This window comes from Melitaea cinxia, chromosome 29 (genome assembly GCF_905220565.1).
Source record: "Melitaea cinxia chromosome 29, ilMelCinx1.1, whole genome shotgun sequence".
Classification (NCBI taxonomy): Eukaryota; Metazoa; Arthropoda; class Insecta; order Lepidoptera; family Nymphalidae; genus Melitaea; species Melitaea cinxia.
The window spans coordinates 2,370,932-2,383,827 of record NC_059422.1 but is presented as its reverse complement, the minus strand read 5'-3'; the positions used below and the strand labels follow the sequence as shown (position 1 = coordinate 2,383,827).

The following is a 12,896-nucleotide window of genomic DNA, read 5'->3' as shown; positions in this document are numbered from 1 at the left end:
GTTTGTTGGGTTGTTTGCGATGACTACACAATGACGATGAGAAGGGCTGGTCGTTTATATATTAGTAATCAATGAGGCTGTTCAGTTGGTATAAATATGTCGAAACAGCACGAAACGTGGTTGTTCAAACGTTTTAGTTTTTTTACACAACAAATACTTAGTACTAGGTACTCGTAATTGTTGTTGCCGGTAATTTTCCAATTTCAAATTTCAACCTCACGTGGGGTTTTTACATTTGACATAATTATATTTGTTATTTACAAACTTAAAAAGCGCTATAAGAATCTGATTTATGGAGACCTATATTTTCATGACTCTTTAGATAGATTTAACTGAGAACTCCAGAAAATATTCTGCTCAAAATTTGGGGTGGCCCGTCTGGTTAAGTACCTAGACCTACAGACGTACCTAAACTTAGAGAAGATGACAGATAATTACACTGCTTTCAAGCAGTATTGTGTTCCTGTGGTGAGTAAGATGATTAGAACGCCTTGGGGCTATCTATAGGCTACGGTAATCGCTTACCATCATGTGAGCCGTAAGCTTGTTTGCCGACCTAGTTATATATTTAAAAAATATGTTTACATATTAGGTATTTAAGTCATTCATTAATTCATATCGTCTTCAATGGTTCTGAATGGGCATATAAAATTTCGCCAATGTCACGTAGAGTATAAAACGTGCGAAGTTCATTGATCAGAGTGCCTAGAGCGAGTTTTATTCACAGAAACATGAGAGAAACGCGTTTATACGTGAAGATTTTTTGCATGGGAATTTAAACACTGCAGCCTAGACGATAAAGAATAGTATACGACACAATCGATACAGAGTCATCTAGCGGCAAACGCGAGAACTAGATTGAGTTGCCGAATTTCCCATACAAAATGAAGTTAAAATTTACGCCCGTTATTGTGACGGAATAAACAAAACTCGCACTAGGCACTCTGAACGGTCGAGATTTATATCCATCTTTATCTTTTGAATTAGAAGTGTAAGTTTCACTTTAGTTAATAAATACAAATATTTGTGTTTAAAGGATATTATAAATTAAAATAATTATTTAAATACTGTGTTACTCTAAGAAGATTACGAAATAATATTTACGATCGTAAATAAGGTTTATTTATAGCTTAAGTTTATTACGTTTAAAGTTTAAATTTACACAAAAAGTTGCAGAATTAGGAATTTTTGCGGAATTAGGGATTAAAAAAAGTTCGGTTACACCAATTTTTTGATTTATTATCGTCCTGGTGACCAGATTGGTACAAAGAGAAGTATTATAAGTCTATGATCTTCGGTATTTCCCCAGTCGGGCTGCTTCAGATTTTGAACAAAATATTTCCTCTACCTCAAAAACTATTTGTATATGTTGGTATGGTATAAAGGTTTTTATCATGGTAAAGGAGTTTTCATTATTTTTCGAGTTTTTGCACAAGATCACGATCTTATTCCTTAAATTAAACCCTTTACGATGAAAATATTATAAAGTTAACATTGGTTATAAAATTTTTAAAATACGAAAATGTAATAAAAAATTATTGATTTATAAACGGTTATTAACCTATTAACCAAGTATCGTTTGTCACGTAATTTTACATAATACGCTTAAATTCCAACATCTCACGTTAAGGTGATAAGCATTTGCATGTACATATGTATGTTTATTGAGTACAAGATTTCTTTTAAATTTGTGTCATCGCTGTGATTATTAACTGGCTACTGTTGCAGTTATAGGCGTTGTAGCTTGATGTTTTATAGCCTACCTTCTAGACAATGTAGTTTTCTATTAGTATATCGATTCAGTTTTGATATGCTGTTACTGCTGTGCTACTGAGACTCGCATTGTGAAATAAAAAATGCTCTCTATTTCTCTTCCCCAATGTCTCTCTTCGACGTACGGCTTTTTAGTTGTCACAGCCCATCTTGTGTATGATGAAGTAAAATGTAGGAAACCTTAAATGTAGGAGATTTTACCTTCAAAGAAAAATAAGACGTTCCTCAGTTGAGAAGTATTTACAGGCGATTACAATCACTAAGTAACACTAGTGATGTACAATAAGTTACCTGACGTCGACAATGCGGTAAATTAACATTGTAGAGTTACACATGTAATGTGTAAAGCATGTAGTGGTTATAAAATAGGAATGCATAAAGCATGTAGCATGGAAAAAAAAACAAAAAAAAAAACATAATCTTAAATAATTATCTTAATCATTAACCTACATAAATATATATGTATATATAGGTATATATATCTCTCCCACGGTCAGTTTTGGACTCACCATCGAATCAGAGAAAATAAGCTTTAGTTCGCAATTTGAAGCATGCAGTGTTGAAAATTATACGCCTCAACGCTTTGAAAATTAAAATGTAAATAAAAAACGCATGGGCACTTATTTATTTATTTATAGACACACCAACAGCATTACAAACATTACAATACAACAATCTATAATCCACAATATTAAGATAGTATGCATGCCAATTAAAGGTATGTACAGCACTCTTAATTAATTAAATTTAATCTTTATACAATCACAGATGGAGAAAAAATACAAAAAAAAAAACTAATGTGAGTTCACGTTACATACCCTCGTACAGTAGGTAATATATGGAAAAATTCGGAAATATAATCTAAAATAGAGACTATAACAACAAACATAACAAGTATGCAGGTTATACAGAGGGTAACGAATAGAAACGCGCAGTAAATTTTTTTCAAATGCTGGAGAATGAATCATTAAAAATATCTATATCCGATATTGACGCGGTGAGTCGGTTGTACTCAGAGCATAATCGCGGTATTGGAAAACCTTTGAGAATGTTAGTCCTACATGCAGGAACGTATAGTAGCCTAGTAATGCGATGTCGTGGATATTTTCGGGGACGCTCAGCTTTATGTTTTTAAGTAAGTCCGCGCAATCTACATAACCTGACAAGATCTTTTTAAGGAAGATAATGTCGAGCAGATATCGACGGTTATAAAGTGATACCATGCCAAATTGTTTTAGCCGCAGATCATAAGTGTCTTTATGGGATATACCTGAACTGTGGAATGCCAGGTGCCTCGTAAAAGATCTTTGAATGCTTTCAATACGCTGTGAGTAAGTTGTATATTGTGGGTTCCAGACCACTGACTCAAATTCAAGCCTGCATCGCACCAGTGAGTTAAACAAAATTGTTTTTGTTTCTGGGTGTAGAAATCCTTTAGTATTCTTTTTAAGGAAGCCTAGCATTTTGGAAGCCTTAACCACAGTATCAACGTGTTCCCTGAATGTTAGCTTACTGTCCATTATCACACCGAGATCTCGCATTTTATTAACTTCTTGCAACACTTCTGAACTTAATCTATACGTTGTTGCAAGAGTTTTCTTTTTCCTTGTGTATTTAATATGAAACGATTTCTTTGCATTCACTATCATACCATTTATGCTGCACCATGTATTGATTCGATCAAGGTCACCCTGAATTAGCAAAAAATCAACAATCGACCCAACTGTTCTATATACTTTTAGGGCGTCAGCAAAAATCGAATATCTACAGTTTTTAATCGAAGATGTGATATCGTTAATAAACACCGAAAAGAGAACAGGACCCAAGACGGACCCCTGAGGTACTCCTGATTTAGCAACGTAATCCTGTGATCTGTGGCCATTAAGGACCACAAACTGAGGTCTCTTTGCCAAATACGAATTAAACCACTCCAGAAGGGCCCCATCAATAGCGTAACATCTCAATTTACGTACTAGACGTGAATGGCACACCTTGTCAAAAGCACTGGAAAAGTCCATATAAATACAGTCCACTTTTTGATTTCTATCTACTTCCTTAGTTAAATATGACGTGAGTGACAGCAAATTTGTTTGGACAGAGCGTCCTTTTATAAACCTATGCTGCATATCTGAAATAGCTGTACCTATATGGCGAGTTATAATCGGGCAAACAAGAGTCTCGAAAAGTTTAGAGAAACACGATATTATAGAAATAGGTCGGTAGTTTTTAACGTCGTTACAGTCACCCTTTTTGTAGACTGGTATAATCTTAGAAAGTTGGAGGGATTTCGTCGGGACCAGCACCCTTGAAGATGTCAAGTTTTTTAATTGCGCGTATAACTTCTCTCTCGGAAAATTTCAACTTACTCAGATAATGCGATTTGTTCGCTATAACAGATGTTTCTTCAGGTAGTATTAAGGAGCTGTATACGGACGCGAACCTATCCGCAAACAATTTTGCTATCTGGGACCCAGTTTTTGCGATTTGATTACCATGTGTCATTTCAGCAGGTAGAGTAGTAGGTAAGAGCCCATGGATGTTAAAACTTATATATAAAAAAAATAAGTTAACTGTGTTGTATGAGTGCAAACGAAAATAACCTACTGCACTTATCTACATCAATAAAAGGTTATACCACGTAGGTAGTCGGTAAAATAGTTAATTAAATACCTACGCATGACGAGTATCATATTTCGATTTTAAAAAATCGTTGAGATCGGTTAACCAAGTAAACACTTAGACGTAATACACATAAAAATCGAATTGAGAAATTCCTCCTTTTTGTAGTCGGTTAATAATGATGTCCTATTTGTTGAATACAAAGTTTAATGATTGAAACTTAACTCGAAAAGAATTTTTTTTTTTATATAGATACAATTTTTTTAATCTCCAGAAGTTACAATAATTATAGGTACCTACTTATTAAGATACACTTCGAGTAACTTTTTGTCTTACTTGACTAAATAAATTATGTTTGATTTCATGAAAAAATGAGTACATTTATCTTACATTAGCTTAACACAATGAAGGTACAACATACTAAAAATACTAATCATGTTTAATTTGCAAAAGACAAAAAGCTATATAAGTATATGAATAAATAATACATGAAATTTAAAAAAAATGTACAGGCAATATTAAGTAGAATTATTGTGTAAAAAAACTAAAACGTATGAACAACCACGTTTTGTGCTGTTTCGACACATTTATACCAACTGAACAGCCTCATTGATTACTAATATATAAACGACCAGCCCTTCTCATCGTCATTGTGTAGTCATCGCAAACAACCCAACAAACATGTCCACTCTTGCCTTCCTGCTCCTCGCCGTCCAAGCTTGCTTGGTTCAGGTAAATAAGACAATTACAATAATGGTAACGAACTACTATTAAATATTATTTTTGTTTTTCTTTTCTGATAGCTGTTCTGTGTTTTAGAATGTATACAGCCAGTGCCTGCGTGGTATGGGAGCTGCTATGGCGGGTTCACTCGGCTGGGAAGGTTTGGCTGGTCCGACCATGTTAGGCTACGGGGGACCCATCGCTACCTATCCCGAATATGCTGCATATGGCGGTTCAGGCGTCGGCAACGTGGGTGTCGCTGGTGAGATGGGCGTCGCCGGTACAACCCAGGTCGCTGGTCAGGTGCCGATCCTCGGCGCTGTGGAGTTCGGAGGAATTGTACCGGCGGCTGGAGCTGTCTCCATCGCTGGAAACTGCGCATGCAACGGTAAGCAAAACAATGAAAACAATCATTGATAAGATGACGTATTCAACTAAATAAATAATAACACTTTTTATCTGAATTTTTCACGGAAATCGAACAAGACATCTTTAAGTCACGTGACATTTACTTCTGAAGAAAGTTTATATTTCCAATTTGCTACACAGTTATTGAATATTAAAAAATTTAAAATGATTTTCTGAGTTCCTTAAATGTGTAGTATTTTTAATGGCAAAAAAATCGCCATTTCAATCACCCTAAATTAGTAGATATAATAACATTTAGTTGTTCTCACATATGTAGACATTAATTTTATTTATTTATTCAATATATTATTGTAGTATTTCATTACTTATGCCACTTTAACTTTATAAACAGAACTCGACGCCGCAGGACCATTCGCCCCGGCTATTGCACCGTTCGCTGCTACCGCACCTTTTACTGCTGCGAGATCTTTCGCTCCAGCTTTTGGTGCTCCCTTCACTTACGAAGCCGCCCCCTTCGCTTATGAAGCCGCACCCTTCGCTTACGAAGCCGCTCCCTTCGCTTACGAAGCCGCCCCCTTCGCTTATGAAGCCGCTCCCTTCGCTTTCGAAGCCGCCGCCGTCTCAGCGTCCAATGGTGGCGGTCTCGGAGTATCCAGTGCGTCCACCATCCCTCCCGCAGGAGTGTCAGTTCTGTCAGAAAACGCCATTGAAGGACCTCTCGCAGTCGCCGGTGCTCTACCGTTCTTGGGAACCGTGGCTCTAGAAGGAGCTCTGCCAACTGCCGGTGCTGGTGCTGTCAACTACGGCTGCGGCAATGGAGCCGTCGCCATATTGGCTGAGAACCTCGCTCCCGCTGGCATCGCTGGTCCGCTAGGCTACGGCATTGGTGCCTGGGGTGCTGAGGGTTTCGGCTACGGTCCTTACGGATACGGTGTGGGATCTCTAGCTGGACCCTTCCGCGCTGGTTGCGGTTGTGGTAGAGCTATCTAAATGCACGCGATAGCTAGTGTTTTTAAATGTAATAAGTTCCTTACAATAAAAAGTTACCTTACCTACTATATGTTTCAACTTATTTTGCCAAAAACCTTTGGCTCTTACCAGTCTTACCTCTTGGTTCTTTACAAAGTTTGAATATTTATATAACAGCAGCTGCTGGCTGGACCTCGTTTTTGACAACTATAACCTATTTGAAATAACACATAGAAAAAAAATACTAGAATAAACTCTAACACAAAATAATGGACTATTACGCCTAAACAAATAATTATAAAGTAGAAATCAAGAATTTTTAAATTAACTATTTAGTTAACTTTTTACAATTGGAAGATAGCACAAAATGTTTCATGGAAAAATGTGATATAGATGCTTAGAGGACATAATATATTATAGACTATTTTTAGTAATAATCAGGTCATTAAATTAGGTCTGACTTCCTCCAATGAATTATTCCCATACCGAAGTCGTCCTGATGCGCAAAAAAATGAAATAATCAAATTCAAAAATCGCTTATAATCAGACTAGTACTTCGCCGATTTTCGAGTGAGTGTGCTTACAACCTTATTGGACGGCTCGATCCGCACTTGTATCCCCTACATTACAGAATATTAATTAGTTAAGGTCTAACAAAAAAAACTAACTTCAACTTACATTGTAAAGTAGGTGATACAATACATATTATTAATCCAACAAAAAGTTGAGGAAACATAAAAAAAACGGCCAAGTGCGAGTCGGACTCGCGCATCGAGGGTTCCGTATAAAAATTATTAAAAATATTTTCATTATACGATGTAACTTAAATGTTACGCTTTTACAAATTTTTCCTTTATCTGTGCTATAAGACGTTGCTTTGTACCAAATTTCAAGATTCTCAGTTCACGGGAAGTACCCAGTAGGTAGTTTGATTGCGTTGGCTTAGAAATTCGATTTTTTCACAACTCCAAAGTGTCCTTAAACCTGAATATTTGATATGAATTTCAACTAGATACCTCCGCGCGTTCCTGAGAAAAAGGATCTTGACAGACAGACGTTTTTAACCGAGGTAGGGCACAGCAGGAAATTTCCTACTCAAAATATGGAGCAGCCCGACTGGCGAAGTACCTCAACTTTACAGAAGATCACAGCTAAATAATACTGCTTTCAAGCAGTGTTTTGTTTCTATTGGTGAGTAGGGTGACCAGAACTCTTTGGGGTAATTGGGGTAATCGGTAACGCGCTTGCGATACTTCGGTGTTGCAGGCCTGTTTGCCCACCAACTTGTATAAAAAAAAGTCATTTTAAAATTAAATAAAGATGTCATAACATTTTTTAAAATATTTTATTACACTCATTTTTTATTTATGTGGTTACTCACACAATAGGGAATTTTAAATATTTTTTAATATCATATCAAACATTGGGGGTCTAATCTGCATTTTTGATATGATAAAAAAAAATTATTACACCGTTTGTTATAATAACATAGGTTCCTTTGCATGAATCTTTATATGCACTTTCAATGCTGAAGCTTTTCTGAATGCTTGGCCACAACTCGTACAAATAAAAGGCCGTTCCCCAGTATGGCAACGAATATGAGAAACTAAATCATTTCTCTGTATGAACGCTTTCTTGCAATGAGAACATTTGTAAGGTTTCTCTCCCGTATGAGTACGTCTATGGTTCTTCAAAGTTCCAAGTACAGCGAATCTCATAGAACATAAGTCACAGGCGTATGGTCTTTCTCCACTGTGGATTCTGCGATGTTTTGTCAATGAACTGGATGTGGTGAAACTGTTTCCACACTCATCGCATATAAAAGGATGGGCTCCGCTGTGTTTACGGGTGTGTGCGTGTAATTCTCCTTTTGATACAAATCTGCAAATATAATAAACATGTATAATAATGTGACATGAATATCTGTAAATGGATTTCAATTGCAGTAAACATATTTTGATGTTGAAGAGATAAGATAATTTCATGACAAAACATAATACTGAATCTTATAATAGAATTAATTATCATTAATATAGTCGAAGTCATTATTAACATACATATAAAGGCCTTCCATCATAGAACATAGTTTTTTAAAGATATTTCAAAAGAGGTACATTTTATAACTACACAAGCATTACATTAGTTTCAATGTAAACATTCGCAACTATTTTTTTTATATCTGTCTTTATATTTAATCTATATACTAATATTATAAGGCTGAAAAGTTAGCTTTCTTTCTTTTTTTTTTTGTTGAAATGTGCTAATCTCTAGAACTACTGGTTCAAATTAAAAATTTAATTTTTGTGTTAAAAAACAAACAAACAAACAAACAAACAAACAAACAAACAAACAAACAAACAAACAAACAAACAAACAAACAAACAAACAAACAAACAAACAAACAAACAAACAAACAAACAAACAAACAAACAAACAAACAAACAAACAAACAAACAAACAAACAAACAAACAAACAAACAAACAAACAAACAAACAAACAAACAAACAAACAAACAAACAAACAAACAAACAAACAAACAAACAAACAAACAAACAAACAAACAAACAAACAAACAAACAAACAAAAAAACAAACAAACAAACAAACAAACAAACAAACAAACAAACAAACAAACAAACAAACAAACAAACAAACAAACAAACAAACAAACAAACAAACAAACAAACAAACAAACAAACAAACAAACAAACAAACAAACAAACAAACAAACAAACAAACAAACAAACAAACTGAAAAACTTGCATCAATCTCAATTAGTAAGGACAAAATTGGAATAATAACAGAATTACTTAAATATTAAACTGATTATAAAATATACTATAGTTCATATGTATACTTAATGTCATATTACTTAAATTTGTTTTTTATTTTATTTAGCACTTAGAATGTATTTTTTAGTCTTAGTATCAAAAATTAAACTTAATTTATATTATTTATTTTTGTGTTACCCACACATTAGGAAATCGTTAACAGTTTTTTTATATCATATCAAAAATCTAAGCGACCGTAGCGCCATCTATAGTAAGTTTCTTTACAGAACCCGTAAGGCCGTCGTGAACATAGAATGTATGCTAGAACTGATTATAAAATCATCATATTAAAAATTTCAATCTAGCGCGTACATCGTTCCATAGCTTAATTGGCTAGAGCATCGACACAGTCAATCCGAAATGCAGATTCAATCCCCACTGGAACGGTAGATTTTTGATATGAAATTAAATATGTTTAAACTTAATTTAGTTGCATTTTGTAAAGAAATGCTTACTTTTAACTTATATAGTAAATGAATACTACATTTAAAAGCTAATTAAATATGTATATCTACTTCTGTGTCCAATCTCAGTTAGACATACATAAACATAAAAAAAAATCACCTGTGCTCACAATGTTCACATTTAAAAGGCTTTAGACCCTGATGTCTCATGATGTGCTGAACTAAATTATTCTTCTGACTAAACCCCCTTCCACATATAGAACATAGGAACGGCTTTTCACCAGTATGAATTCTCATGTGCTCTGTTAGTGTTGATAACATTGTGAAAGTTTTGTTACAGACTTTACATTGATGTTTCTTATCAACTTTATGGCTTTCCATGTGGAGATCGAGGCAATCTTGAGTTGAGAAGCTTTTACCACAATCGTTACATGATACGCCTTTTTCTTTTGAGTGAACTAAGTTTATATGGTTATCTAAGTGGGCTCGGTGGTGAAATTCACGTTTGCACGCCTTGCAAGTATACTTCGTCTGCTTTTTATCTTCATGTCGCTTTATGTGAGAGATTAACGATAGTTTATGTACAAATTTTCTCATACACATCGAACATTGGAAGTTCTTTTCTTCACTTTTTAATTTGGTTTCAACGTGGACTTTCATATGAATTGTTAACTCATCGAGATTAGAAAACTGTTCCTTACATTGACTGCACATTAGAGGTATGATTTGACCATTCTTTGAATTATTTTTAGTCTTCTTATGTTTATCCCTAATTTTGTTTTTATGACTTTTCATATGAGCTATTAATAGTGTTCCGTTTTCGAATTTCTTTTTACATTTAGGACACTCGTCATTTTTACAATCTAGATTTTCTTTGTGATTATTTATATGTATTTGTAGTAACTCTAAATTAGAAAAGTTTTCATTGCATGTTGGACATAACAGTTTTATTACATTGTCTTTATCAATGCACATTTTACATTCTTTTGTATGTACTTCGAACTCAGATCTATCTACAGACACAAAACTACATATACATTTTTGTGGGTAATCTGGTAAATGAGTATTTTCTATAACAATACTATCCGTTAAATCATCAATATCATTTTGTAAATAATCATCTCGCTCTTCTTTTATCGAATTTTCGTATTTATAATTATCAGAACTTAGACAAAAAGTATTTATAGGCTTTTCTATGTCTGAATTCTGTGACTTTTTTATATAACTAGCATAATTATCGTGCAATTGATTATCGATTGGTAAATGTGATTCATTAATTATTTCATTCTTTATTAAATCGCTAAAATTTGCTGTCAGGATTCCGCTTTTTAATATGCTCTCGGATTGAATGAATCTCTTTTTAAAATCATCTGCTTTGTATATCATAGTATGGCACTCATTACAAACCTGCTTAGGATATTCTTCACATATAGAAATATCGACACCGGTTATAAAAGATAAAACCTCACAAAGAGTTCGATCATCTCCTACCACTTTGCTTAATAGAGATTTACAATCCGACGCCTCGCAAAGACACGTACGGCAAATGTTATTCCGTCTTAGTATTATATTATCCATGTTGATGGACTTCGAATTTAGTTAAATATTTATTGATAATCGACACAAACACGATATATTTACATTTTAACGGTTTAATATATATTCCTCGTTGTTTGTCATTCTAATTCTATTTCTTATTGTTTTCATACCTACAAAATTACAAATAATGTATCAGTGTTGCCAACACTTAAAACATCTTTTTCCTAAATATTTTACCAAAAGTCTCTAAATTAAAAACCAAACCTCCTAAGCCTATAATTGAATTTTTTTATAATCATTCAGATATTTTTTTCATTACTTTATATTTTTCAGTCTTAAAATAGAAAATAAATTATTTTGTATACTTTGCTTTACTAAATTCATTAAACATATGCTTCAGCCAGAAGCATCAGAGCTTAATCCACCACGCTGCTCCAATGCGGGTTGGCGGATATATTCCCTACTATGAATAACGATCGCTATCAGGTGTACATGATAACAACCGGGACCGACGGCTTGACGAGCTATCCGAGGCACGGTAGGGAGACCCACAAGGACTGCACAAACACCCAGACCACGGCAAACACCTGTATGGCCAATACAAATGTTTGTCATGAGCGGGGATCGAACCCGCAACCGCCCACGCAACAGGTACAATCCAAGGCTGTAACCGTTGCGCCAACGCGGCGTCTGCTATTTGCTAAATATCCTTAAATTTATGGAAAAATCTCTAAAGCTGGCAACAATGTATTTTATAGTCTACAGATATCAGATGTGAAAAAATAATCGATTCATATATTAATCAATTCTTTTTTCGTCAATCGATTATTGAAATATGAAAAATCGATTTTTAATTAAACGATTTATTTGAAAAAGAAAAAAAAAATTTTTTTTCGTAGTACATATCATATTCCACGATGATAAAAAAACGGCCTAAAATTGAGGTGTAGATGTTGCACGGACACTGCCGTGTGTTGTAATATTTTCTAAATACTAAATAGTGCATTGACTCTGTCATAATTATGATATTTTTATAGATACCATTCGTTTACTAAAAAGAATTAAGAAGCCCTTTCTAACCGTATACAATTATTATATTTGGATTTGACTTTTTGACGCATATAGGCCAACACATTTTTGATATTATTTTTATAGTGACGCTGTATTTCTTGCAAGATATTACTAATTTTGTATTAAAGTTTTTTCTGAGCATTTTTCGATCCAGATAGATTTATCAGGATCCCCAATGGAACTTAACATTATATACCTATCGGAGTTTTTCCACAGGGAGAATTCAGAAAATATCATAATGCGCGTTGTCAGTTTCAGTTTGACACCTAAACACAATAAATACAGATATAGCTCTCTACATTTACCTACTCTCCTTAGATTTTCTCGAGATTTAATAATAGAAAAAATATATGCATATTGTTCGGATTAATGCTCTAATTATGATATTCGATTCATGCTGGAGTGTAAAACTTGAATTACGTTTTTTTTGTTCTCAATCCCCCCTTTTTTTTAGTTCCACTAGATTCACAATAATTAACGTAGTAGTGGCCGAGTAACTATTGTAGTGTTGCTATCTACCTCCTCCTCGGATGTCATATTATTTTTCTTGTATAAGTTTTTTTTTCAAGATCATGACAAAATTGAAAAAGAAAGTTTG

At 34.1% G+C, this 12,896-nt stretch overlaps 2 protein-coding genes across 2 annotated transcripts; one reads left to right on the top strand and one right to left on the bottom strand.

Moving 5' to 3' along the window:
- Nucleotides 1–5,073: 5,073 nt before the first annotated feature.
- On the top strand, nt 5,074–6,542 carry LOC123667700 (chorion class B protein Ld32-like). The gene is made up of 3 exons (XM_045601541.1): nt 5,074–5,124; nt 5,212–5,503; nt 5,876–6,542. The coding sequence occupies exons 1-3, from the start codon at nt 5,074–5,076 to the stop codon at nt 6,472–6,474; spliced, it is 942 nt and encodes a 313-aa protein (XP_045457497.1). The 3' UTR covers nt 6,475–6,542.
- Nucleotides 6,543–7,861: 1,319 nt separating this feature from the next.
- On the bottom strand, nt 7,862–11,400 carry LOC123667880 (gastrula zinc finger protein XlCGF57.1-like). The gene is made up of 2 exons (XM_045601714.1): nt 9,849–11,400; nt 7,862–8,334 (listed from the first exon to the last, which is right to left on the bottom strand). Exons 1-2 carry the CDS (start codon nt 11,264–11,266, stop codon nt 7,932–7,934), a joined length of 1,821 nt encoding a protein of 606 aa, XP_045457670.1. The 5' UTR covers nt 11,267–11,400; the 3' UTR covers nt 7,862–7,931.
- Between the last annotated feature and the right edge of the window lie 1,496 nt (nt 11,401–12,896).

What these genes read in the sequence shown, in the direction of transcription:
- LOC123667700 (XM_045601541.1), top strand. Translation starts at nt 5,074, where the DNA reads ATGTCCACTCTTGCCTTCCTGCTCCTCGCCGTCCAAGCTTGCTTGGTT. An exon ending in TCCAAGCTTGCTTGGTTCAG is followed by an intron (nt 5,125 to 5,211) that starts GTAAATAAGACA and finishes TCTGTGTTTTAG; the next exon opens with AATGTATACAGCCAGTGCCT. An exon ending in TGGAAACTGCGCATGCAACG is followed by an intron (nt 5,504 to 5,875) that starts GTAAGCAAAACA and finishes CTTTATAAACAG; the next exon opens with AACTCGACGCCGCAGGACCA.
- LOC123667880 (XM_045601714.1), bottom strand. Translation starts at nt 11,266, where the DNA reads ATGGATAATATAATACTAAGACGGAATAACATTTGCCGTACGTGTCTT. An exon ending in TGTGAACATTGTGAGCACAG is followed by an intron (nt 8,335 to 9,848) that starts GTGATTTTTTTT and finishes TTATATTTGCAG; the next exon opens with ATTTGTATCAAAAGGAGAAT.